This window comes from Coenobita brevimanus, chromosome 49, assembly GCF_032717465.1.
Source record: "Coenobita brevimanus isolate Jiangsu-jjx chromosome 49, ASM3271746v2, whole genome shotgun sequence".
In the NCBI taxonomy this organism is placed as follows: Eukaryota; Metazoa; Arthropoda; class Malacostraca; order Decapoda; family Coenobitidae; genus Coenobita; species Coenobita brevimanus.
In genome coordinates this window covers 5,801,805-5,829,720 of record NC_137002.1, presented here as the reverse complement: position 1 = coordinate 5,829,720, position 27,916 = coordinate 5,801,805, and the positions used below count along the sequence as shown (strand labels likewise).

Here is a 27,916-nt window from a genome sequence, read left to right as displayed (position 1 = left end):
TCTCTCTCTCTCTCCAGATAGCCTACATACTGCAACATTTAATCTCTCTCTCTCTCACTCTCTCTCTCTCTCTCTCTCTCTCACCAGATAGCCTACATACTGCAACATTCTCTCTCTCTCTTTGCGGAGCCGTAGTATTCTATTTTTGTCATTGAGTTACGTGAGATGAGTTGGAAAATGACGAAAAACCTGGGCCAAATTGTAAAACGAGTATACTAGAGCAGTCAGAATAATGGCAGTTGCGATGACTGCACAATCACGTGTCATTGCATAAATGACAACTATAATCAGTCCATCCAACATGTATAAAGATTTTGCGCTTCTTGTTCGCCACATGACAAGATTATTGAATGGAATAACACTTCATGTTTGTTGAAACCGAGAAATTTTAACACTACTAAAGCAAGTGGAATCTGATACTGCTTTTTCATACCCCGTAAGTAAAAGCAAAAAGCACATGCCTATATACATAAGATTTATTCATGGTTTCAAGTTAATAATCAATAAGAGAAAACGATTCATGAAGAGACTGTACCAGTGAATGATGGAAAACATTAAGGATTTTAGATGGCGCCAACCATTGGAAACAATCGGGTAATCACTTCCTCAGTCCTGGAGCGAAATATTTGTCTTCACTGGTGTTTGTACTGGACTGCTTAGTATAAGCATATGCAGGGTTAGTATGCTAAACTGTATGCCCAGGGTAATTTTAGTTCATTTTTTCTTTTATAACAATGGGTCTGACTTCCCCAAGAAGAGGAAACTACTATTGTTTGAGGAGACTGAAACCTGTTGATGTTTACCATTCCCAAGTATTTCACAGACATCCAATTTTGCCTATTGTTGCTACTGTTAATTGGCTTTATTCGGTATAGCTGAAATTTCAAGGGGTGGGAAAATAGGGATAGGTTGATGATTGTGGCGAGAATGTTAGGGACAAAATACAGGAGAGCTCTTATTAACAAATAATGAAAATTTTATGATGGATTATTTTTCGTGAATATAAATTCATTTACAACACCCAGATTCTGCAGAACTGTCATTGGTAAATATTTACAAACCCATAACATCAGATTCATACAGAACATTAACATGAATCAATAAGTTGTACAGTTCTAAGTCGACTTTCTTTTTTGACATTTCTTCCTCAAATTAAAAGTGAGACTGTGGGGCCTCAGATGTGCTAAGGCTATATAAACGTTAACCCCAGTCTAGCTTCTTCTTTTTTTCTTATTGATGAAATTAAACAAAAATTAATTTCAAACCATTTTAGGCATTACTGCCAGTTACTCTAACCTACATCTGTGTCATTCAAGCCTAACCAAGACCAATTTCCAATCTTACCCTGAGCCATTGGCTGACTCCATCTTAACTGATTTCAAATTTGAAAACATGCAGCTGACTCTTTTTTCAGCCTCTGATGGACTGAATCAGAACCATAATGCACCGCTTCGTTTCGTTTCATTTTTGAAGGCGCCAACGTGCTTGCATGCATTTTCTTTGGTCACTTGATGGTGGCTGTCCGTGCTGCCTAATCTCTGGCAGCTTCACTATTCAGTCCCTTATCCCTGAGGTCACACTCAGTGACCTCGTCCCAGGTCTTTTTTGGTCAGCCTTTCACAACGCTACCCCTAACATTAACACTTCTCACTTTCTGCACACAGTTATCATTCCTCATCCTCTCCACATGCCCAAACCACCTCAGTCTACCTCTTCTCATCATAACACCAACACACTCCAGTCCCATCCCACCTCTCAACTCTTCCATCATAAGCTTAGCCCCTCCAGGCCACACACTCAGGGATGCTTTGCACATCCACCTAATCATTGTCATTTCTGTACATTGGAGCCTGCAAATCAAAGCCCAAGTCTCGCTACCATACAGCATTACACTTGTAACACATGCCGATTACAGAGATTTAGCACGGAGGAGAGCCCTTTCAAAATCAGGAGCAGCAACAGCTCCCTGAACTTCTTCCAACCACTCCTCACTCTAGCCATAGAGCTAGTTCCAGCCCCACCTCCAGCACATAACATGTTTCCCAAATAAAACTCAAGAGACTCACCAACAAGTTCAGCCCTTTCACGCTTGGCAATCTCCACAGGCTCTCCCCGACACACTGCACACACGAAATCAGTGTTATCTCGCAGTTTGCCTCTAATACCATTATATCTCTTATGTATCCACTTATCACAGACACTGCACAAGATGGAATCACTTCCAGCGAATACAAACACATACTGCCTGTGACTATAATGCTTCACCAAGAAACTAAAATGCACAGCTTTTGATGAACAAATTGCAAGCAACCACCAGCACAGGCACACATTAGACCCCACAATAGCTCCTTTATTTTTAATTTTCAGGTGAAATTTCACAGGAGCAAGTTAACTTAGAACTGTGCAACGAATTGATTCGTGTTATGGTATTATTTCTTGGGAATCTGGTGTTATGGTTGTGTAAACATTATCTATATCAATTATGTTACTGAAGACTGTAATTCATTCATGATACCCAAATTCTGGAAAAATATGTTTTTCAAGAGCATAAAGTTCCGGTAGGTTTGTTGATGTTGGTAGTGGTGTTCTGCAGAGGACAGTGGGTAGATTCAAACCAGAAACTCATTCATCCCCAAATCATTTAGGTTAGTAAGTTTAGGTTAAATTAAGTTAGGTTTAGTTAGATTAGGTTAAGTTAGGTTTGTAGGTATGAACGATTTGTGATGGATTAACTACAGAGCTGAATCAACCTAAAAGTCCAACATGGAGGGTGGTCGCTTGCTATGGTTTGCACGTAAAACTGTTGGTTCTGTAGTTGCTGTCTTCAAAACTATGCCTTTCTGGATCATTGTGTTACAGTTTATTGAGAAAAAAATACATTTGTAAATTTTATGTTTGCGAACTCTCCTGCAGTTTTACTGTTGTTAGTTGATGATGATGACGATGACAGTGATTGTGAGAATGGTAATGATGATGTCATTGGTGAAGGTGATGATTGTGGTCATGATGGTGATGATGATGATGATGACGCCTGTGTATCTGCCCACAGGTCTACACCATGGGGCATGCTGACGGTAACTTTAAGACTGGAAACATCTGCCGTATTTATATCAGAGATTTTCTGTAAGTACTGGTATTGATTTTTATTTTTCTGATGGCTTGAATGATGAGTGAATGAATGTTGGACAGATTCATTGTGCACTTTGTTGATAGTTTTACCTTTATGTTTTTCTACTGGTACTCCTGTTGTTAGTACTGGTGTACCAGTAGGTGAAGGAGCCTGCCATCCACTCACTGTATGTATTACTGCCTTCAGATGACTACATAGCTATATATATGATTAAAATGGTGTGCAAAGATGTGGATAAATGCCCAATTTTTTTGTGATACTGTATATTCCTGAAGTTTCTTACGATGATGGAACATACATCTCCCCTTTGTCCTCGGTCTCCCCCATCCCATCTCCCCTATTTCTTCATTTTGCTAATGTCTTGCTGTTTCCAGAACGCTAGACGAGGTAGAGGTCCGCCCCAAACCTCACTTGAATATCATCTGTGGTTCAAATGGCAGTGGCAAGTCCACCATACTGTGTGCCATCTGTATCTGTCTGGGGGGAAAGCCAGCTGTCACAGGGAGAGGCAAGGAGGTGAGTATGGCAGTGAACTTTAACCAGTTCATCCTGAGTACATAACTTTTTTTATTTCTTGTCTTGGTCCAGTATTGCCAGCCAGTTTATCTTTGGAGAGATTTTTTAATTGGAGGGATTAGATAGAGCCTTCATCAACACCTTCACAACGAGAGGTCCTTTCTTAGTTGAATTAAGCAATCTGGTATTAGCATGATGAAGTAGAGATGCACCTCAAACCCTAATGATAAGGAGAGATGGGCAGTAACACTCTTATACACTTTAACACACTTTTTCTTTCTTTCTGACAGCAGCAGAGCAACACCTTTTTTCCTCATATGGAAAGTGATAACCTCTTAAATGTAACCTGAAGATACTTGCAGTCTCCAGATGAAAAACTTGAAGGGATGTCCTTAGCAGATGATAATTCAAGCTCATCCCCAAATTTCTTTAATAATATTGAATAAACATAGACACCCCCTGATGTCTTTTGCAGGTGAGTGACTTTGTTAAACATGGGAAGGAGTCGTCAACAGTTGAGGTGGAAATATTCATCGAGGGACAAGAGTAAGTAGCCATTAACTTGTGAGTAAATGGGAGTATGACTCATTTAGTATGATAAACCTTGGATAGTTCTCAGTCTGTCAAGCCTTTTCTTGCTCTCTGGACCTCATGTAACCCGGTCCTTAGGTAGGAAATGAGATCTGAATGATAATGATGGTGATAATTATTGAATTGCATTCATTGGTGCTGGAGAGATGCTTTCATGGAGTAGCACAACTTTAGACATTTCCGCCATTTAGTTATACAGACATCACTCATCTCACTCCCTATCTTCTGGAAGGAGGATGATGTACTGCAGGAAAAGGGCAACTTCAGCCTGCGACCGTAGGGTTCAAAATCAGATGAGCCTGGTGCCAAAATATAGAGCAGTAATGAAGGGGCAGGTGACAGAAGTTTTGCACCCTTTTTGATGGATTAACCATTTACCAGGCACATGTGACATGTATGTAAAAATAACTGACCAAAATACTGTGTTCCGGTAGTTAGGCCAGGATTCTGGGTTGTTTGAATGGTGTGTGGATGACTGGCTGGGATGTCTCACTGGGCAGTGGCATGTTGTTGATAGTCTTCTGCATTTGTAGTTTCCGGATCCTACCTCACCTCATCATTAGGTGGGAAAAAAGGTCAGGATGGTGAATATGATGATGATGGTTCAAGATTTGTTCCTTGTGTTTTATAATTCCAGGCTCAATCCAGTCCACATAATAGTGATGTAACATTAGTGTTATTATAATGATCAGAATGAAAACGATACTGATGGTAATGGTGATAGTAATAATGGTGATGATGATAATGAATATAAAGAAGTTAATAATGATGGTGAAACTATGGGTTGCCTTCTAGATGGCATAGTAGGCTTTGTAGCATTTCTTCCATAGCAGTTTATTTTACATATTTCTTTATATTGTCAGTTTGTGTGTGTTTATACGATTGTAATATTGACATAGTTTACATCAGTAACAGACAAAAGAATACCGAGGTGTAATCCATCCATCATCCAGTCCTTTTCTGCCCCATCAGGAGTGTAGGGGTCCAGGGCTGGGCTGCCCATTCCAAGTAATTAAGCAAGGGGTGATGAGTCTTTCTTCCCCCTGAGTGTCATTATGTCAGCTGTAAACCCCAACCATCCTTCAGATTTAATCCATTGTAGGCCACGGCTGGTTGGAGCACCTTAACCTGCTAGACCAGTGGTTCCCAAACTGGGGGCCATGGCCCCCTTGGGGGCCATATATCAAAATGTAGAGGGCCATAACCTGAACCGAAGGAGTTTAGCGAGTAGGTAGTCAGTGGAGAGAACTTACACTGAGTGGAATGGGGATTCAAATGAAGGAAAAATGAACCTGGCATGAATGTTCAGATGCAAATGGTCTGGGAGGAGGTGGGTGTGTCGCAATTGAAGGCCATGGTTGTGGTAGATAATTATGACTCACTATGTTAGCATATCATTTCAGAATTATAAAGTTATCAGATTTGTAAGATTCAAAGTTCAGATCAAATTGTGTGGGATTAATACACTTTTTCAATCCAGTGAATTTTTTTTTTATTGCTGAATCAGCATTTTGCAATAATGCAATTTTTAATTACTCTAAGTATGGATTTTTTAAATGTGCATTTTATTATTCCTTTAGTGCCATTTAAATAATTATATAAGATTCAGCTAAGACAATATACACATTTCTTTATTAATACTTAACAAAAGAGAAAATAACAAATGGAATCAATAAAATTACAGGATTTGCTAGAGTGATTTTTATATGGACATGATGAGTGTAGGACTGTAGTGTAGACAGTCACTGTAGTCATGGGTTATGGTTGGGGAAGGGGGGCCATGGACAAGGATCATGTATGAAAAGTGGGTAACGACCAGAAAAAGTTTGGGAACCACTGCGCTAGACCATGAAGTTTAATATGCAGAATAAATGTTTAAGAGGTGTTATGAATTCTCCAGAAGCTGCTTATAACTTTACTTCTTTTCCCTTCCACAGATCAAACGTTGTCATTTGTCGAAAGTTTGACCTGTCGAACAAATCGTCATGGCGTCTGCAGGGAAAGGAGGTAGCCAAGAAACAGGTTAGTTCAGTAATAAAAGGCAGGGTTTGTAAGGTATTTTAAAGCACACATGCATGCATGCAGATTTCCCACACTGAATAGTAACACAAACATTTACAAGTATGGAAAAATGTATGGACCACACTACTTGTACATGGGAAACAGTAGTGATGATGATGATGAGGAGGAGGAGGAGAATAAGGATGGTGGTGATAAAAATAACAATGCTGAGGAGAAGGGGGAGTAGGATAGGGATGATGGTGAGGAGGAGAATGATCAGGAGGATAGGGATGATCATGATAATAATGATGATAATGATAACAGCAATAATGATGATGATGAGGAGGAGGATATGTACTGTATGTGATTATGGTGATAATATTTATGAGAGTGTTGATAATGGTTATTATTAGGATGTTGATGAGCATGGTGGTGGTGGTAGTTATGATGATGGCAGTTATGACAAGTCATCATCATCATCTAACCCAGTGTTGCTTCACGAGGTGCGCAAGAGCCTGGGGATAGGCAAGTTGATCCTGACATTTAAGATGAGAGTGACCAGCCTCACTCATCCCTGAGTGGCATTACGTGAGCAGTAAACCCCAACCACCCCTTGGATATAAACCTGCACAGACTCAGTCCAGCTGGAGCACCCTAATTACCCACTAAACCACCAGGCCCCATAATTTGGTTATACGGTTACCACCCAGCATAGTAAATGATTTCCTGGTATACAGGATACCATTTGGCATGTCACTCAGTGTAGAGTCACCCATAGGCAGAAGGAAGAGGAAAGAATGAAGGAAAAGAAGACTGAAGAGGGGGTGTAAAGTCACCCATAGGCAGAAGGAAGAGGAAAGAATGGAAAGAAAGACAGAAGAGGAAGGAAAGAAGAGAGGAAAGGGCAGACACCCAAAGCAGCACTACAGCGAGTGAGTAGATGGTGAGCGCCCCCACCTACCAGCAGCACCCAATTATTTTTGTTAATAATAATAGTGAGGAGAAGGAGGAGGGGAATAGGGTAAGGATTATGTTGATGAGAATAGTGGTGACGATGATGATGATAATCAATTTACCATCCACCCCTCCCCAACAGGTGGATGCCAAAATAGCGTCACTACATATAGAGGTGGACAACCTATGCCAATTTTTGCCACAGGATCGAGTGGCAAACTTTGCAAAGATGAACCCCAAGCAGCTCCTGGAGGCCACCGAAAAGGCTGTTGGTAAGTGACAAGAGAGAGAGAATTTGTTGGCTGGAACAATATTAGGGGAGAGAGAGAGAGAGAGAGAGGATAATTAGCAGACAATGAAGGATGCTTGGTAAAGACAGAGAAGAGGGGATGACAGAAGAGGAGGAGAGAGAAAGATATTGATGAAACAGGAAATGAGATAGAGGTAGAAAGTGAGAGAGAGTGAGAGAGATCTGTTTGTTAGTGGAGTGAGTTAAACATTCTCCAGTATCCTGCCTAATACAGTTTATATTTTTTATATATCATTTGTATATTTATTTTTTAATTTAATTTTAGATTTTCTCCCATTTTTAAAAGGTGGAGCCAGAATTCCTGGGTCTTAAATGGTGAGTGAAGGGGAATGTGTCTCATTCATTTGAGCACTTTTGCTAGTACCTCATTCTTTCATTTATTTATTTATTTATTTATTTATTTTTATTATTATTATTTTTTACTATTATGTGGTGGGAATGGTCTGTATAAAGATGATAATTATAATAATTTATATATATCTTTATTTATAGTAGCTACAGTTTTTTTTCAACTTGCCTTTTCCTACAGGTGACCCAAGCCTATCTGAGGAGCACGCCCACCTCTGCACAAGTGGGGACCGTCTGGTGATGCTTCAGGGTCGGGTTAAGGATCTTGAGAACCAGCTGAGTCTGGCTGTCAAGAGTAATGCTCAGTAAGTTGTATCTATTTCTTCATCTGTCTGTGGTACTGGTGAGGGATGCCTTCGTGTGGTGGCATCAATATAGCTGGGGAGCTCCACTGTCTGGGTATTTAAGTGTCTCTCAGCTTACTCCCCATCCCCCAAGAGGAAGATGATGGGCTGCAGGAAAAGGGCAACTGTTGTCCACTTCACATTTCAGATGAACTTGCAGCATCTACCTACCATTGTCTGTAGGCCGTCATTATAGTAAGGTGTGAATGTGTTTGAAGTACAATATCACAGCTCACTCCTGGTTGCATATAATAATGATGGTGATGGTGAACAGTGATGGTGATGGTTATACAGATGAACACCTATGATCCTCAGACTAAAGGATGCAGTGGCGAATCATGAGACCAAAGTGAAGCTGGAAGATAGCATCCGTAAGCTGCAGACCCAGCGGTTGTGGTTCCTGTACGACCAGAAGAGACAGGTAAATATTTATTATTATTTCAGTGTTTGTTATTGCCTGTGAGGTGAGGTCAGGATACCATGGGCTTGAATGGTGAATGAGTTTTTTTTTTTTTTATTATTAGTTTTTTTTTAATTGTTGCCTGTGAGATGGAGTCAGGATTCCAGGGCCTTGAATGGTACACTCTGATTGATGTATACAGTATATGATGATAATGTTATTTCTCCTTTCCCCCAGCTTCACACACAGCAGAAGGAGATATGTGACAAGAAACGAACGGAACTGGAGAAGCGACACAAGGAACTTGAACCGGCACAGCGGTTGTTGGACCAGAAGCAAAAGATGGCGCTAGAGCTCAAACACCTTCAGAAACGAAAGGTATCACACTTAAAACCTTTAGTAATTATGTGTGTTTTATTCTTGCTACCTTCAGATAAGTTTATTCGCCATTTGCCCGTTACTGTAGTTGTCATGTGGTTAGTGGTGATAGATTCCTTTCACTGTAACGTGGCCTGAATTGCCATATCACCATTATGAATGCTGAATTTAGCAGTTGATTGTAACTAGAATATAATGCACCCCTTTTTAACGTGGCAGCGTCTAGATTGACTGTATCGTATATACGATTATGTGAAGCAACAGAATGTGGTGAATATGTTTGGCATATCCGATTGAGCCAGGATTCTAGGGGCTTGAATGGAAGCGTGGCCCATTGGATTGGGCAAGTTTGGGCTGTCTGGACATTGCTTCTCCTCACCCTGCCCTAGTATGGGAAAGGAGGTCCGGATGATGATGATGATGTAATGCAACACTCTTTTACTTAAATTTGGCCAAAAATTTCCATCTCTTCATTGTGAATGCTGAAGTGTAGCAATAGATTAGCACTAGAATATGGTGCTAGTTACAAAGAAATGTTATGGCAAGAATGTACAGTTGTAGCATTGCCTTTTTTTTTTTTTTTTTTTTTTTTTTTTTTTCCCCAGTTAACTTCATGAAATAAGCTACAAAAGGATGAATATCTGGACAAAGTTAAGGTAAAAAGGGTATAGCTACAAAGATGCTGGGCTGATAACACCAGAGTTGAGGTCCATTGGCAGGCAACAGGCATCACTTGAGTAACGTTGCCATCCATCCTTCATTGGTTGGTAGGTAAGATGAGTACTTAGGGTAGCATGTATGGGAGGTAACCATGGTAATGTGGATGATGCAGTAGCCTTCTTGTTGCCTAGCCTCATTCTGTCTGGCCGAGCAGACCTGTCAACCACAGGGAAGCAACTGCTTCTGCAGGGCCATCCTACAAGTACCGGGTATAGCACAGTACAGTACATCACTCTGTAGGGATCCAGTGCCCCCTTGTAGTACAGCACCTTACCAGGGTCTTTCCCATGATGGGGTTTAGGGAACTTTGAGGAGGTTTGGTTTGTGGGTGAATATCTGGGCTAAGTTTAGGTAAAAAAAGGCATAGCTACAAAGATGCCAGCCTGATAGCACGAAGGTTTAAATCCTCATGTAGACAGCTGAACACCACATATGGTAGTCTTTGACCATGCCTGGTTAAATGAACTAACAATATTTTTGTGCTCTCTCCATTAGAGTGAAGAAATCATGAAAAATCAACATGCAGCACAGGAATTACAGAAACAGTATGAACAACAAGATGAACGAATCCAAGATGCCTTAAGGGAGCTGGCAGGCAAGAGGCAGGAGGAGGAGCAGCGGCAGAGGCAACTGGGTGACATGAACAAACAGTTGAACGTCCTGCAGGCACAGTTGGATAATATGCCGAAGCTGAATGGTAGGGTACAGATGCAAAAAATAATAATCATAAATTAACCCCATAATGATAGTGCTAACAACAAAGGGTTAAGATGATGAGGATGATGACAGTGGTGTTGATAATGATAACTATATTGATGATGGTAAAGAAAATGATCTTGACAGTAATGTTGATGATATTGGTGATGATGAGGATGATAATGATTGCTCTCTCCCAACCCCTCAGAACAAGAAGTAGCCATCAAAGTGCGTGAACTAACTCAAAAAATCCATGGAGCGTCTCAGTCCCTTGCACAGCTACAGGGTCGGCAGGATGAGGCCTTGATGACTAAACGAGCAGCTGAACGCAAGATAGCTGCCTGTGAGAAGGAGATGAAGATCATACAGGTAAGAATGAAAGAAAGAAAGAAAGAAGGAGGGAGAAAAAGAAACTAGTGGAGAGAGAGGAGGGGGGGGGAGCAAAGCTGTGGCAACAAAATGAGAGGCTAACTACAAGGTTGATATCTGTGAAAAGGAGGTGAGGACTATTCAGGAGAGAGAGAGAGAGAGAGACCCCTGATGACAAAACGAACAGCTGAACACAAAATGGCCGCCTGTGAGAAGGAATAAAGGACTGTCCAAGTTGGCGACAGAGGTTGGTGTGAGGTGTTGATAAGTGCTAAAAAGTCATGGAGTAGCAATTGAGTGGTGAAAAGAGAGGATAGAAATCCTTGGAGTGGTAATAGAGAGGCTGGGAGTGGTGATCGAGAGGTGTGGAATGGTGATTAGAAGTAATAGAAAAGTTTTGAATGTTGATAGGAAGTGATACTGATGATAAAATGATGATGATGACAATGATGCCATCTCTCCCTCCCCTAGGATGTGAAGCATCAGAGAATGGATTTACTACAGAAACGCAACAAGGACGCATACATTGCAGCTCAGTGGCTAGAGGAAAACAAGAATAAGTTCACAGCACCTGTTTACCTACCCATGTGCTTATTGGTAAGTGCACACACATGTGGATGTATGTGTGATAAAGTTTCGTAGTGAAATAATTCTTATTCTTATATGTTTTTGAGTTACTTGTGTATTAAATGAGTTGGATTTATTCACAGATTTTACTATACCAGTTGCAGCCGAAGGGTTCTTTCATGTGGTGGCGCTATGCAAATGTCTCTTAGCTCTCTGATCCCCAAAAAGAAGATGGTGGGCTGCAGGAGAAGAGCAGCATCAGCCTGCAGTCCACCAAGTTCACCCTCAGATGAACCTGGTACCACAGCAATAAAAATTATAACCTTTTTCTTCTAACTAGCCAAAAATGCCATATTTCTATCTTGAATACTCGGCTGTAACAAGAGATTAACTTTAGAACATGATGCTAGGCACCAAAAAAAAAAAAAAATGCTATGGAAAGTAGAGACATAGCATAGTCTTTTTTTGCCATTGAGCTAAGTGAAGTAAGCTGCAAAGTGATGAAAGTCTGGGCCAAATTAAGGTGAAAAGAGTATATGGGATATATATATATATATATATATATATATATACTGTATATGTATATGTATATATACTGTACTGTATATATATTTATTTCTAGTTGAATCTCAGTGACCCAAAATATGCGAAATATGTCGAGAATCGCATCTCCGGGAATGACCTCGTCAGCTTCGTGTGCGAGAATAAGGAGGACATGAACACATTTAAGCACGCCATGGATCGCCAGCGCACACGTGTAAACATTGTCTATGCCTCTCCCCAACCTCCCAGTGCCTACACACCCTCAATGCCCATTGAGGAGCTAAGGTAGGTTACTGAGGAAAGAAATGTGAAAGTGTGAAGGATGTAAGTGGTAGATTAACCCATGGGGATGAAGTAAGGACCAGATAGAAAGAATATTTTGAAAGCCTGATGAGTGGGAATAGAGGGAGCAGAGCCGTTGTAAACATGATTGGTTTTGGGGGTGTACAGAGAAGGAATGCAGTGCCAGGAGACGTGATACTCGCCCGGGTGAAGAATGCTGTGAAGCAGCTGAAAAATGGGAAAGCAGCTGGGGTTGATGCGGTGTATGCAGAGATGATTAAGTGTAGTGGAGAGAGCGGAGTAAAGTGCATGTTGGAGATATGTAAGAAGGCATGGATGAGTGAAACTGTGCCAGCAGAGTGGAAAAAGGCTGTGATTGTACCCCTGTACAAAAATAAAGGTGAGTGAATTGAGTGCAAGAATTATTGTGGCATAAGTTTATTGAGTGTGGTAGGGAAGGTATATGGAAGAATTATTAGAGAGAAAGTAAGAGAGATGTCAGAAGTCCTAGGGGGTGATGAACAGAGTGGCTTTAGGAGCGGCAGAGGATGTGTGGATCAAGTATTTGCAGTGAGACAGATAGTGGAGAAGGCTTGTGAGAAGGACTATAAGGTTTTTATGGCATTTATGGATCCGGAAAAAGCATACGACAAAGTAGACAGAGACGGATTTTGGAAGGTTGTGATGATGATGATGATGATGATGATGATGATGATGATGATGATGATGATGATGATGATGATGATGATAATTATTATTATTATTATTATTATTATGTGTGGTTGGTGGGGGTGCTCACCATCCACTCACTCGATGTAGTGCTGCTCAGATGCCTGCCCTTTCCTCTCTTCCTTCCTTCTTTCCATCCTTCCTCTTCTTTCTTTCTTTACTTCATTCTTTCCTCTTCCTTCTGTCTACGGGTGACTACACTCAGTGACAAGCCATATGGTTTTGTGTACACCAGGAAACTTTTCACTATGTTGAGTAGTAATCAGATAACCAAATTATGGTGCCTGGTGGTTTAGTGGGCAGTGAAGGCACTCTAATCAGATTAAGCCTATGTAGGTTTATCTCCAAAGGGTGGTTGGAGTTTATTGCACATGTAATGTCACTCACTGATGAGTAAGGCTGGTCGCTTTCATCTTAAATGTCAGGACCAACTTGCCTAGCCCCATGCTCCTGCGTTCCTCATGGGGCAACACTGGATTAGACAATGGATGGATTAGCTATTACTGTTATTGCTGTTGTTGTTGTTAATATACGGTAGTTATTGTTAGGGAGTTTATACCTGTGATGTGGAGTCAGAATTCTGGGGCTTGAATTAGTGTGTGGCTCATTTAGTTGGGCATACATTTAGTTAGTTTCTGCTTCAATAGCTTTTTTCATTTTTCCTTGTCATCCGACCCCTATCTCACCCCATCCCAAAGTTGGAAAAGAGGTATGGATGGTGGTGATGTGATGGTGATGATGGAATTAACCTGTGTCATATCCTGTAGAATGCATGGGTTTGAGACATACATGCGTGAGTGTGTCGACGCCCCCCCTGCCGTGCTGTCATACCTGTGCCGCAACTATGACATTCACCGCATACCCATAGCCAGGCGGGGAGACTACGGCTCGGCACCACAGATATTTAATAACTTTTATATTGGTGAGTCTCTGAGCAGTACATTGTAGAGAGGCGTATTTTGTATTATTTGTGGTTGATGCCAGATGCTTGAGAATTTTTTTTGTGTTGAAGGAAACAAGAGTAAATCCCTTCAGTCCATTGATGTATTTTTTATTTTTCCAGCTAATATCAGCTAATGATATTTAGCTGGAGGATATCCTTTCTTGAAGAAATTAATCTTAATGAAATGCAACCAAAAAATTAAGATATGAAAAATGTCATTATGCTGTGGTTGTTGTTGTTTTGGCCTAAGGCTCATCTAGTCATGAACCTGTTGAACTGCAGTCTGAAATCACCCTTTTGCTGTCCCAGTAATGAGATAGAGAAGGATCTGAGTGATCTTTGCATAGCAATGCATTGGAGCTCCCTGATTATATCAGTATCACTGTCTGAAATACTCCTCTTTAGTTCTTTGCCAAGGTAAATATAGTCATGCTCAACTTAAGAGGCGCTAGGGAGCCTTGCAAGCACACCAAAAAACATCTGTAGAGTGACACTAACCTAGGATAGGCTGAGGTTGTTGTTGCTTAACTCCAGTCTGCCTAGCTGAGGAGACAAATTGACCAAAGTAAAGAACTTCACCTATGGGGTCATCTCGTTGGTTCCTCACATTATTTATGTTGTGTCTGTGTGTAAGAGGCATATGCTTTGTGGTGCTCCATTGAATGTGTTGTGGCCTGTGAGCCAGTTCTACATATGGAACACATGTCATTATTTATTCCATGTTATATAATCCCTAACCTTGACCTCTCTTCACCACACAGGGGACCGTCGATATAGTAAGATGAGGTCGCGGTATGATGGGGAGTGGTCCACCAGCATACAACACCTGAGGGAGGCTGAACTGCTGCACATAACAGTTGATACTCAGCGAATGGAACAGCTTAGAAGAGACATTGAACTGTCTCAACAGTGGTATGGTGTAGGATGTTAATGTGCAGTATATACATTCCCTCCCTCTCCCTCACCCTCTCCTCTCTGTCTCTGTCTCTCTCTCTCTCTCACTTTTGTTCCCCTCCCACTCCCTATCCTTACCCTCATCCCTCTCCTGCTGCTTCTCTTGTCTCTCTCATGTAGGGTTCTCTGTTTTACTCTGCTGTGCACTGCACACATTCTCAATAATGTAACAGTTGATATGCAGCGACCAACACTGGTGTTGCAATAATTGGTGTATAAATGATGATTGCACTTTTCCTTCTCCTCCATCTTCCTCATTTCTACTCTTCTCTCTCCTCCCCTCTCCTCTCCTTCTTACTCACATACGACTTCATTTCATCATAGTGCATAGTTGAGTTAGGAAGATGATATTGAATAAAGGAGGACAAAGTAAATATACTCTATATACAGTATATAACTGCATACAATTTTTGTGTGTGTAAAGGATACAGTGAATAAAAGCTAAGAAGATAAAGGTAATATTTATAACTCTTCACCATTTTTCTGTATGTATTATAAATAAAAATAGAGAATGTATACAACTGGCTTTATTTGGGAGTGGTTGTGGTTTATTGCACGGAGAAGTGAGGCTGATCACTGTTTCCTTTTATGTCATGTCTGTGTAACCTAGCCCTATGCCTCTACACTCCTCTTTACCTGGAGCAGAATGGGATTGATGATAATGATGACAAGCATGATATAGCTGGTTGCCTTTTTCATGTGTGCAGTATACGAGATGCCGAAAAGGAGTCGCAAGAGGCTGCGACGGAAAACGCAGAGTTGATGCAGCAACTGGAAACCTGGCGGAACGAAAAGCGGGTCCTTGTGTCCCGCAAGGATGAGAGGTTAGTGTAGTCAGTTTTTACCTCTGTCTGTCTGTCTCTTTATCTGTCAGTCTACCTGTTTGTCAGAGAACACAGGCAGCAACCAGTTGGAATTCTGACACAACAGCAAGTGTGTCCCCATGGCATGAAAGGATGATACGTAGGTGCACTCACTGGTTAGTTCTAACTCTTTTTATCTGTTTGTCTGAATATTGATGAGATGCAGTTTGGGTTTATGCCAGGCAAAGGGACCACTGATGCCATATTCATTGTTCAACAGCTTCAAAAAAATATATAGGAAAGAAAGGGGAACTGTTCTTTGTTTTTGTTGATTTAAAGAAGGCCTTTGACAGAGATCCTAGAGAGGTGGTGAAGTAGGCAATGAGAAAGCATGGGGTTGAGGAGTGGCTGGTTAGGGTTGTTATGGCCGTGTATGTGGGTGCTTGCACCCACATGAGGGTTAATGGAGATTGGAGTGATGAGTTGTCTGTGATTGTTGGTGTGCATCAGTGGTGAGTTTTGAGCCCTTTGTTGCTTTTCATGGTGCTTGAAGCCCTCTCACATGACCAGAAGTGGAGTCCTGTGGGAGATGTTGTATACTGATGATCTGGTGTTGAATGCAGAGAATAAAAGGGAGGTGGAGGAAAGATTTAGGAAGTGGAGAGATGGTATGGGGCACAAGGGCTTAAGAGTAAATGCAGATAAAACAAAAGTGATGGTATCTAGGGCTGGTGGCAGTACTGTCAGAAAGGAGAGGGAGTGGCCATGTGCTATTTGCCACAAGGGCATGGGAAGTAATTCCATCTTGTGCAGTGTCTCTGATAAGTGGGTGCATAAGAGATGTAGTGGTATCAGATGTAGAATGTGAGATAATGCTGATTTCATGTGTGTGGTGTGTCAGGGAGAGCAGGTGGAGATTGTCAGGCGTGAAAGGATTGGACTTGCTGGTGAGTTTCTTGAGTGTGTGGAAGAGTTTTGTTATTTGGGAGGCATTTTATGTGCTGGAACTGAGGCCTGAGCTACCTCTGTAGCTAGAGTGAGGAGTGGTTGGAAGAAGTTTAGGGAGCTGTTGCCTCTCCTGACATTGAGAGGGCTCTCCCTCTGTGCTAAGGGATCTTAGCAGCATGTGTTAGGAGTGTAATGCTGTATGGTAAAGAGACCTGGGCAGTAAAGGAAGAGGATGTTTGCAGGCTCAAATGTATAGAAATGACAGTGATTAGGTGGATGCTCAGTGCGTCCCTGAGTGCGAAGCCCGAGGGGGCTAGGTTTACAATGGAAGAGTTGAGGGGTAGGATGGGATTGAAGTGTATTTGCGTTGTGATGAGGAGAGGTATATTGAGGTGGTTTGTATATATGGAGAAGATGAGGGATGATAATTGGGTGCAGAAAGTGTAAAGTGTTAATGTTGGGGGTAGGGTTGCAAGAGGTAGACTGAAAAAGACTTGGGACGAGGTCACTGAGTGCAACCACAGGGATAAAGGACTAAATAGGGAAGCTGCCAGAGATTGAGCAGCATGGAGAGCCGCCATTAGGTGACCAAGGTTGACTCATACAAGCACGTTGTGGCCTTCAAAAACGAACGAATGGACAAACGAATCTGACTATCTATCTGTCAGAGAACACAGACGATGCACTTAATGGAATCTTGATGCAAGGACAAGCAGGTTTTCGGGCATGCTGGGTCAAAAGGTTGGTCAGTTGAAATTATGGTACTGTAGTTTCATGTTATAATCACATTTTCAACATCTATCTATCTATCTATTGCCAGACGCCTCAATCCCGTTTGGGGTGGCCACGAACAAATCGCCTCCAAGTCGCCCTGTCCCCCGCCATTTCACTCCCCTGCTCCCAACTCACACCCCCCTCTCTCATATACCTCTCCACCCCATCTCTCCATCTCATCCTCGGCCTCCCCCTCCCTCTTTCCCCCTCCACCTCACTCACATACACTCTCTTCGTCAGTCTTTCACCCTCCATCCTCTCCACATGGCCAAACCACCTCAGTGTGTTCCTCATAACGCTTCCTGTCACATCCACATCAACACCACAACACTCCTTTATATCCTCATTCGTCAGCCTGTCTCTCCATGTGACTCCACAGGCTCCTCTTAAATAACTCATTTCCACGGCTCTCACTCTTGACTTGTGTCCTTCCAACAACGTCCAGGCTTCACTTCCGTACGTTAGAGTTGGTATCACAATACTGTCATGTAGTAACTTTTTCACTTCCATGCTCACTTCCCTGTTTCTTATCACTGCTTTCAAAGAACCAGCAACCTTTCTTCCCTGCTGTACCCTTTCAAGCACTTCACCCTCCAAACCTCCATCTTTACTCATCACACTACCCAAGTACTTAAACGTACTCACATTTTCAACATACATACATAATAAAAATGCCATGTTTCCTTTTTAGGAATTCCTCCGTTGGTGTTGGCTTTGGTACAGTTGTTTTCTATGGACTAGAAGCAAAACCAAGTGTAAGAAAATCAGATTACCAGTAAATCCCAACTTGGAAGTTATTGGGAAGAAAAGAAAGAAAAAATTTGTGAGAATCTCAGCTTAGGCTTTGACCGTATGTACTTGTTGCAAAGTTCCGTGCCCAAGAGCGATTATTGCGTGGATTGTTACAAAGCTTGTAGCCATATTTTGCTGTCATTGTAGTACCTCCCAGGGTTGGTGATAGCCAGCCATGTACTGCATAATTGAAATGATACAGTAATTCATCATTTAATACACTCAGGTAAGATGCTTGTAACTGTTGCCCATAACTGTTAAATTAGTATAAGAACCAGGCACGGATTTTAGAGGGGGCAGGAGTGAGGGGGTGTACACCCCTATTTTTGGCAGGCCAAAATGATGTTGTTTTGGCGAAATATATGCAGTAAATCCACTCACTCGATGTAGTGCTGCTCTCGGATGTCTGCCCTTTCCTCTCCTCCCTCCTTTCCTTCCTTCTTCTTCTGTCTTTCTTTACTTCATTCTTTCCTCATCCTTCTACCTGCGGGTGACTTTACACTCCCTCCTTTGTCTTTCCTTCATTCTTTCCTCCTCTTCTGCCAGTGGGTGACTCTACACTGAGTGACGAGCCAAATGGTTTCCTGTACACCAGGAAACCATTTACTATGCTGGGTGTAACCATATAACCAAATTATGGCACCTGGTGGTTTAGTGGGTAATTGCGGCACTCCAATCGGATTGAGCCGGTGAAGGTTTATACCCAAGGGGTGGTTGGGGTTATTGCTCATGTAATGCCACTCAGGGATGAGTGAGGCAGGTCACTCTCATCTTAAATGTCAGGACCAACATGCCTAATCTGGGCTTCTACGCTCCTTATGGGGCAGCGTAGGATTGGATGATGGATGGATGGATGAACATCTTACATAAATGTGATATAATAATTTCAGTGAAAAATGGATTTGTAATAAAATCTGAAGAAGCTGATAATAAATCAACATGAATTACAACTTATGGTAATTCTACAAGGCTAGGAATTGTGTCCTTCCTCCCTTCCCCTCCTTTTCCAAAGTGCTGAATCCAACCTAGGGAACACTTTTCACATAACATGCGATTGTTCACAGCACTATTAAGCAGTCAAGGTATGCAGTGAAGGGTTTGGGTGGAAAAATATCACACTAGCACAGATCTTTCACAATTTCCTTAACTTGCTTATGGACTTAAACGTTTAATACACACTGATACACTCATCCACAGCATAAAATCCATTCTGATAATTATTTGTTATCATGAATATGATTTTAAAAATAATTTTGTTTCGTTTATAAAGGCTTCAACATGCTTGCATGCGTTGGCCATGGTTATCTGATGGTGGCTTTCCACACTGCTCAATCTTTGGCAGCCTGCCTATTCAGTCCCTTATTCCCTTATCCCTGAGGTCACACACGATTTTCACCACATGCAGTATTTTGAAAGAATACATCTCGCTTCAGTGTTGGATGAGGAGGTACTGTTTTGTCCAGTGACTGCAAGATTTAAATGTCAAAACTATGCTCATAGCAAAGATAATGCTTTTACCCCCTGAAAGGAAGGTTCTGGAGCAACGTATCACTCAGAAGAAAAGCCAGGTGGCGAGGTGTGCAGCTGGCTGTGTTGATATGAAAGCCGAGGAGGAGAAAGCCAACGCCAAAATTAAGGTAAGTTACTGAATGTTGACGCTGTCACTGAGGATACATGCGTGCGTGCGTGCGTGTGTGCATGCATGAGAGAGAGAGAAAGAGAAAAGGGTTTAGTATTGCTGTTTTTAACATGACATTAATTGATTTAGCTCTCTCTGATAGGTACAGTAATTATGAAGCTACATATATATAGAAGATGCTCCTATGAGATGGAGCCAGAATTCCAGGGGGAAGGTGAACGGGTGTGTGGCCCATTTCACTGGTCGTGCCGTTGATTAGTTCTCACACATTTTATATTTCCATTTTCTTGCTTTCTGGACCCTGCCTCACCCCACCTTGCAGGTAGGAAAGGTCAGAATGATGATGATGATGATGATGATGATGATTAATTTATTATTTTTATTATTATTATTTTTTTTACGCGTTTGACTCTGGGCAAAGGCTTCAGGGCCTATATCTTGGGGGCAGTGACCTATCCCAAGGCCCAGTAGTCCTCCTACACCTCCACATGTCACCACTTTGACACTAACACCCACCATCCATATTGAATACATGCTTAGGGCTGTCTCATACAGGACTGGTGTACTGGTATTAGCGGGGGTATTTTTACGACATGTCGGCGGATCATCTGGTAGATCAGGAAAGTCTGCTTTTTAGGAAATTCAGATCCTTAAACTGTTCCCTGCCCCAGCCAGGATTCAATCCTGGGTCCATCAGTACTGCAGGCCGCCTCTCTACCAATTCAGCCACCGCCTCACCTAATATTGCCACTCAGGAATGTAGGGGTCCAAGGTTAGGCAACCCAAACAAGACCTTTAAGGCAAGAGTGACTGGTTTTGTTTCCTTGAGCAGTTTTGTGTGGAGTTATTTACACAATCCTTCATTTACAGGTACAAATAGGAGCCATGGTGAAAGTAACAAAGGAGCGAGGTGTGAGTGTGGATGGGTGGGTGGTTAAGCTGGAGAAGCACATGCAGTCGGTGGTGAAGGCGCGCGTGTTGGCCGCCGACATACAGCGCCAGCGACAACACCTCTCTGCCACCACACAGGAGTTGGCTGTGCTGGAGGTGGGTGTTGAGACAGTTAGCAGTATGATGATTTGGTGGTCTTTACCATCATCATTATTGTTATTGTTATCTTCATAACATTAAAGTTATAATTATAAATGATTTAAAAGTGAATAATGGAACCACAACAAATGGTGTGGCAGTGTTTCTAGTGACCCCTTAAAAATAACAGGTCATGATCATCTTTGAAAACTTAATCTTGTGGTTCCCTCTGTATCATCGTACCATGTAGTTGCATAACTGAGGAGACCTGGATCCCCCCAGTCAGACCCCTGGTCTCAATCCCCATCTGATATTGGATTATTTAATGTGTGCAGTGTGCTGTGAAACTGATTTACATAGTAGTGGGCTTGGTGTGATCCCACAGAGTATGGTTTGGCTCCACATAGGACCCTCCCATTTGTGTAGATTTGGCAATACCACTGATACTGTCTGTAGAATTTAAACACATATCTTCCTGTTTAAAAGCACAGTTCCTTGCATTACATCTTTAATGAATCTCTACTATTTATCCTACCCGGTAAAATTTATGATAATAGTTGTTGTTTTAAATGAGATGATGATGACTGGGAAGGATGGTGATGATGATGTTGATTTTGTTGATAAATAATGGAAGGCAGTAGTGATGATGTTGATAAGTAATGAAGATAACAGTGAGATGATGATGATATTTACTCCCTAACAGGATGAAGTTACGAAAGGGTCGAGGGAGGTGGATGTACTCAAAACAGATGCCCAGACAGCTCTGCAGAAGTTACTTAGAGGCCTGGGAGTCACACACTATAAGCAGATCTCCTCAGAGGTGAGAGAGAGAGAGAGAGAACTGGATACTAAAGCACATTCATAAGAGTTCACACGTACTATAAGGATGACTTGATCAAAAAAATATTGGTGCACACTTTGTGCGAGTTATCAATAATTTTATTCCCTGTTGGTGAACTTGCTTCTCTGGGAATGCCATGTATCTCTTGCTTGTGACACTTGCTGATCAGTGTTATTATTATTATAAGCTTATTCATATAGTAATAAATTAATCATGGGTCTGTAGAGGCAGTATTGATCATTCTGGATATCTTCAGACCCCTCCTACAAGGTACATACTTGTTTAACTGAACATCATAGTATTCCTTGTAGATGGGATTTTGGAGACTACTGTATGGAGTTTATGATTCATTTAATTGTCCATAATCCATCCTAACATAATTTTTTGTGTGGTTTATCCTGTATTCAATAAAGCAACAAAGTGTACAGCATTATCTAGTGCTTCTGTTACCAGATTCGGGAGCAGTTCCAGAGTTCCAACCTTGAGGAAACAGAGCGACAACTGGCAGAGGAAGAAGCCCATCGTGACTGTCTGGTTACCGCCACTGATAAGGTTGTTTATTTGTGTATCTAAGGGACTTGTGTGTAGCATGAGATTAAGAAACCCACTGGGACGTGTTTTCTTGCCACTTATACAGTACGTGTTTCTGGGGAGAAGGGACACCTTCATGCAGTGGCACTGTAAATATGTATATGTATATGGCTGTACTATCTACTGTATCTATTCTATCTACTGCCAGACACCATAATCCCGTAAGTGGTGGCCATTTGACTTTGAGTTATTTGTTTTAAGGGGAGGGGCACTAACCCTCCACCAACCCACTTGTTGACACGTAGGGAGCACATATGGTTTGGTTATATGGTGACCACCCAGTGTTGTAAATGGTTTCTTGGCTTACAGGAAACCATTTGGCTTGTCACTCAATGTAAAGCCACCTGTAAAGGAAAGAAAAGCAATAAGAAGTGACAGGAAAGATGGGAGAAATAGGAAGAGCGGAGGGCAGGCACAGAAAAAAAATGATAAAGGCTAAGGAAGAAGTAGGTAGCACTACATCAAGTGAGTGGATGATGGTCACCACCACCTATCACAGTGGCTCTACTACTGGGTTAAATAAACATTGCTGAGCTCCATCCTAACCCTTAAAGGAAAATGGGGTGGACAGCTGGAAATCAGCAACTTCAGCCTGGTGTCCACCATGTTCATATCCACATAAGCCTTGGACCACAACACTAACATCACTGTTGACCTAACAGATCCATAATCCCTCTGCTCAGTTGATGGCCAAGCATAGTCACATTGGATTAGTAACCAGGGAGGCTCATTCCTGTCGTATAACTGAATTTCATCAAATATCAACCAATCATAACTTAGTATCCAAGTTGTGAGAGTGGCTGGGTTATTATACTAAATGTTAATAGTAAGTAGATATTAATAACATGTAAGGCATCATCTTCATCACCCAGACCTCCTTTCCCACCCTAGGGCAGGGTGAGGAATAACATGTAAGGCATCTCAAAATGATTGGATATTAAAATTGGCTTTATGTTTGTTCACTTTTCTTTGGAAAGAAAATAATTTTGCAAGCTGTCATCATTGGCTACTTAGAAAATAAAATAAAATAAAGTATGTAGATGGTGTGAAGTGTTCTAAGTATGGATGGAGTGAGGGTTCCAGGTGAGTAATTGAGTGTGGTCCATATAAGTGGGCAAACTCTTGATTCATTTCTCCTTCCGTCAGTTTGTTCTCTTGCTTTCTGGAGCCTGCCTCACCCCATCCTTAGGTGGAAAAACAAGCCTGGATGATGATGATGATGATGATGAAAAAGTTGATACATGCTTGACAGCCTTTAATGGTGACTGCCTATACCTACAGTTCATTCAGCCATTCATTCCTTCATTCAATCTTTTTTAACTCCTTCACTCTTCGGTCACTCACAGGAGGTTGAGGAGTACAAGAAGCGCGAGGCTGAGATGCGACAACTGCAGTGCCGGCTGGACGACGCACGGGCTGCCACCGACTCACACAATACAGACTTGCAGGCCATCAAGGAGAGGTGAGTTAGGGAGGGGTTAGGTCTTAGTTGTAACTTCATATGTCTGAAGAATCAGTACCGAGTTATTGGAGTTATAATCATTGTCCATATAATACAAAATTTTTTTTTTTTTTTTTTTTTTTTTTTTTTTTTTTTTTTGACAGGGCATAGACTTGATAAACCATTCTTTGAGGCCCAACAAAGGGTCCTTTTGCATGCATTACACCTTAACATGTCAGCATGTGGGTGCTGATGCCCATCATCCATATTGACTATGCTTGAAGAGGGTCCAAGCTGGTCTAAAACTGTTGTATATCTCAGTTATATAACTTTGGGTGCTTTTATATATATATATATATATATATATATATAACTCTGGACATAAGCTTCACAGCCTGTTCTCAAGGTCCAGTAGTCTTCCTACATACCATACACCTCTACATGTCACCACTTCGGTGCTAACACCCACTGTCCATATTGAATACATGCTAGGGCTCTCTCATACAGGGCTGGTTTATTGGTATTAGCGGGTGTATTTTTACGACACGTCGGCGGATCGTCTGGTAGATTAGTAAAGTCTGCTTTTATTGAAATTCAAATACTTAAACTGTTCCCTGCCCCAGTGGGGATTTGAACCGGGCTCCGGTAGGACTGCAGGCCACCTCTCTACTGATCGAGCCACCGCCTTCATACAGTAGCACCAATATAATGAGGCAACTCCACTGACAAGCTAGCGAAACACATCTCAGCCCCCTCCCGCTTCCTTGAAAGGAGAATGGTGAGCTGCAGGAAAGGGCAGCTTCAGTCTGCTGCCCACCGGGTTCGCATCCAGATGAGCCTGGGGTTACAACAAGTACTAACACTACTACTAAAAAACTTTTGCCTGATTCACCCAAGAACTTACTGTTCTTTGTCCTTTTCTAGTTGGCTTCCAAGAATCGCCAAGCTAACGGAAGACATCAGCACCAAGTTCTCCCAGTTCATGGCTCGGCTGGGTTGTGCCGGGGAGGTGTTGTTGTCTCGGCCAGAAGACCCCAATGCATTTAACTTGTATGGCACCTCCATCAGAGTCAGCTTCAGGGACCATGAGAAGCTTAGGGAGCTGACGGCACAGCACCAATCTGGTGGGGAGAGGGCCATGTCAACTGCCCTCTATCTCATGGCACTGCAGTCACTAACACCAGTGCCATTTAGATGTGTGGATGAGATCAATCAGGTGTGTATTTAAGTCAAGGAATGGTTGGAGTTTCTTGGAGTGGTATGGCCTTCTCTGTATCGTTGACTTGCACTGAGGACTATGTAAACCTGTGTTATGTGGATAATGTGACATTCTGGAAAACTTCCTCAATTTCTGAAACTAGGAGTATTGCCTGTACAGTTTGGAATAAAAGCTCATCTGTTATTTCACCTCTTCTTTTCAACTTCCACAGCTGGCTAATTTTCCAAAGCTGTTTCCTCTGTAACATTAACCCCTTCAGTATGAGGATGTATTTCTGATTTTATTCCTGCTTTCTATTGATGATTTTATTCAGCATATGACAGTACCTGGTAGCGAAGGGGTTAAGTGAAAGCAGTATATGACCCTTCCACTTTGAAAAGTGTCTCTTAAGTTAAATAAAACTACCTGGATATAGCAGGAATGAAGTAAAGCAAAATACATAGACTGATGACCATATGAAGAAAATGTAGAATGAGATTGACTAGGAGAGATGGAAAGGAAGGGGGAGTGGGAAACCAGGGATGAGATGGAAGAGTGAGGTGAAGAGGTGTGAGTGAGGAGATGTGAGCTGGGAAAAGGAAAGCCTGATAACAGAGAACAGGGTGACGAGGTGATTTGTCTGTGGCCACCCCTTCTAGGATCAAGGCATCTGGGTAAGAGAAATAGATAGTAGGGTTTAAAGTTAATCATGTATCTATCATTACCTCTCCCCCCTCCACAGGGCATGGACCCGATCAATGAACGTCAGATGCTGAATATGCTGATGGAGACCGAGGCACAACAAAATGCAAGCCAGTATTTCTTTGTTACTCCCAAGGTGAGCTGGCATGTATTTATTTAACACTTCATGATGTGATATTGGAGATGGGGTGCTGGAATATGATGATGGTGATGAAGATGATGGAGGGAAGCAGTAATCCATAGCGACAGTGAAGAACTATTGTGAGCCTTCATGTTTCTGTATCAGCTGAAAGGGGACACCTGCACGTGGTGGTGCCAATATAACTTGGCTCTGGTTATACAGATCTCCCTCAGTGTCCTTCTCATCCCCAAAATGGAGGATGATGGACCATAAATGAGGATGAAGGATCCCATTCATGTTGTAGAAAAGTCAAACTTATGGTGATAATTGATATATACTGGTACCTACTTTGGCCTAACAGTTGGTACCAGATATTGATAATTCATATGGTTCTATACTCTCTGCTCTCCTTGTTTTGAAATCTTACCTTGACCCATCTATAAGTGGGAGAAAGGTCAGGATGATGTGCCATTGTATCATAATATACTATTAACTTTTATTGTGGTGTTAGAGAGGGATACCTTCATGTGGTGGCACTGATACAAACAGGTGGCTCTGCTTCTGGATTATACGTGTCCCTCAACTTCCTTCCCATCTCCAGAAAGGAGATGCTGTACTTCAGGAAGGGGACAAAATTGTGTAGTCTAGTGGGTTCTCATTCAGGTCCAGAGGTTACAACAACAACAAAAACTACTACTGCTACTGCTACTATGACTACTACTGTACTATTACTACTGTTACTGCTACAGCTACAGTACTGCTACAACTACTATTACTGCTAACATATACCCTTTCCCCCCCCCCCAACAGCTGCTAACAGACATGCAGTATGGTGAATGTGTCACTACAATGGTGGTCTTTAACAGCCAAACGATGCTGCCACACTCCCGCCTCAACCTCAAACGAGTCCTCAGAGTCAGAAGACAAAAAAAGAATAGGGAAGAGCAAACGTCATGATTCAGGTGTTAATGGTGATGTGTTGGAAAATGTTAAAAGTACCTCAAGGTGGTTTGGCAGTGTAGAGAATGAGAAGTTGACTAGGAGAGTATATGTGAGTGTGGTGGAAGGGAGGAGGAGACTTATGATGGAGGGATTGGGTAGGTTTGGCCAAGTATAGAGAATGGAGAATGAGAGATTGACTAGGAGAGTGTGTGTGAGTGAGGTGGATGGAGAAAGGGAGAGGGGGAACTGAGGATGGGATGGAGGGATGAGGTAAGTTTGGTAATGTGTTGGGAATGAAGATTGAGAGACTGACAAGAGAGTATGTGAGCAAGGTGGAGGAGGAGGGGATGTTGAGGATAAGGGGGAGGGTTGGGGTATAGATGTATATTAGTGAATGGTGTGAGTTGGAGAGAGACAGCCTGATGGAAGAAATCAGGTTCTCAGAAGGGTCCTCAGAGCAGGAAATCAAACTAAGGAGAAGAGTGATTATTAGAGTTAAGGGAAGTTGAAGGGAACTGATGAAAGTGGAAAATATACAGGGTGTGCTATGACATTTTGAGAAACTTTAGAACTGTAAGTTATTTTAGGGATAATTTCAATAAAAAGTGCTATATCAACATGGGTCCAAATCTCACCTGTTAAAGAGTTACGGATGATTTTATGATCAAAATTGATGTCTCTCTTAATTCATCCATGTTACTAGTAATTGTAGCTTGAGAATGGTTGAGATTTGAACTTACTTTGATATAATATTTTTTGGCAAAATTAAGACAAGAACCTTCATGTGGTGTCACCAACAGAACCTGCCAGCTTCACTGCACGGTTATACAGACATCCCTCGACTCCCATCCTATCCCTCTGGAAGTAGAATGGTGGATTGCTGGAGACAGCTTTACCCTGCAGTCCACTGGGTTTATATTCAGATTAGCCTGGGGTTGCAACTACTGTGAATACTGCCACTCAACATTATGTCTGTAAGATGGAACTATGTTATGTGAAGGCTTATGGTTGTATTAGCTGCCCTAAGAACAAGGACATTTTGTATTATATGCTAGCTTGAACCAGATGATTTGATGCAGCTTAGGAGAACTCCGTGATAGTGAAGGGATAAAGAAAGGCTGTGTCTAACCCTTCTTTTGTGTGTGTGTGTGTGTGTGTGTGTGTGTGTGTGTGTGTACACATGCTAGCATGGAGGTACATGTGCATGTATGTAAGAGAGAAGTCCTGTGAGAAGAGATTTTTTTATTTTTTAATAGAATAAATATCAAAGAGAGGATAGGAGGATATGCAAGAGAGAGAGAGAGAGAGAGAATAAGAATG

At 41.9% G+C, this 27,916-nt stretch overlaps 1 protein-coding gene across 1 annotated transcript; it reads left to right on the top strand.

Moving 5' to 3' along the window:
• Positions 1–581: 581 nt before the first annotated feature.
• On the top strand, positions 582–26,667 carry SMC5 (structural maintenance of chromosomes 5). The gene is made up of 24 exons (XM_080272082.1): positions 582–676; positions 3,050–3,123; positions 3,505–3,646; positions 4,122–4,192; positions 6,175–6,259; positions 7,335–7,464; positions 8,032–8,155; positions 8,510–8,615; positions 8,832–8,972; positions 10,188–10,389; positions 10,597–10,757; positions 11,229–11,354; positions 11,947–12,152; positions 13,646–13,800; positions 14,583–14,733; positions 15,483–15,599; positions 19,621–19,729; positions 20,602–20,778; positions 21,464–21,580; positions 22,055–22,153; positions 23,539–23,654; positions 24,558–24,849; positions 25,574–25,669; positions 26,465–26,667. The coding sequence occupies exons 2-24, from the start codon at positions 3,059–3,061 to the stop codon at positions 26,609–26,611; spliced, it is 3,135 nt and encodes a 1,044-aa protein (XP_080128208.1). The 5' UTR covers positions 582–676; positions 3,050–3,058; the 3' UTR covers positions 26,612–26,667.
• Positions 26,668–27,916: the final 1,249 nt, after the last annotated feature.

What these genes read in the sequence shown, in the direction of transcription:
- SMC5 (XM_080272082.1), top strand. Translation starts at nt 3,059, where the DNA reads ATGGGGCATGCTGACGGTAACTTTAAGACTGGAAACATCTGCCGTATT. An exon ending in TAATATGCCGAAGCTGAATG is followed by an intron (nt 10,390 to 10,596) that starts GTAGGGTACAGA and finishes CCAACCCCTCAG; the next exon opens with AACAAGAAGTAGCCATCAAA. An exon ending in ATGCCCATTGAGGAGCTAAG is followed by an intron (nt 12,153 to 13,645) that starts GTAGGTTACTGA and finishes CATATCCTGTAG; the next exon opens with AATGCATGGGTTTGAGACAT.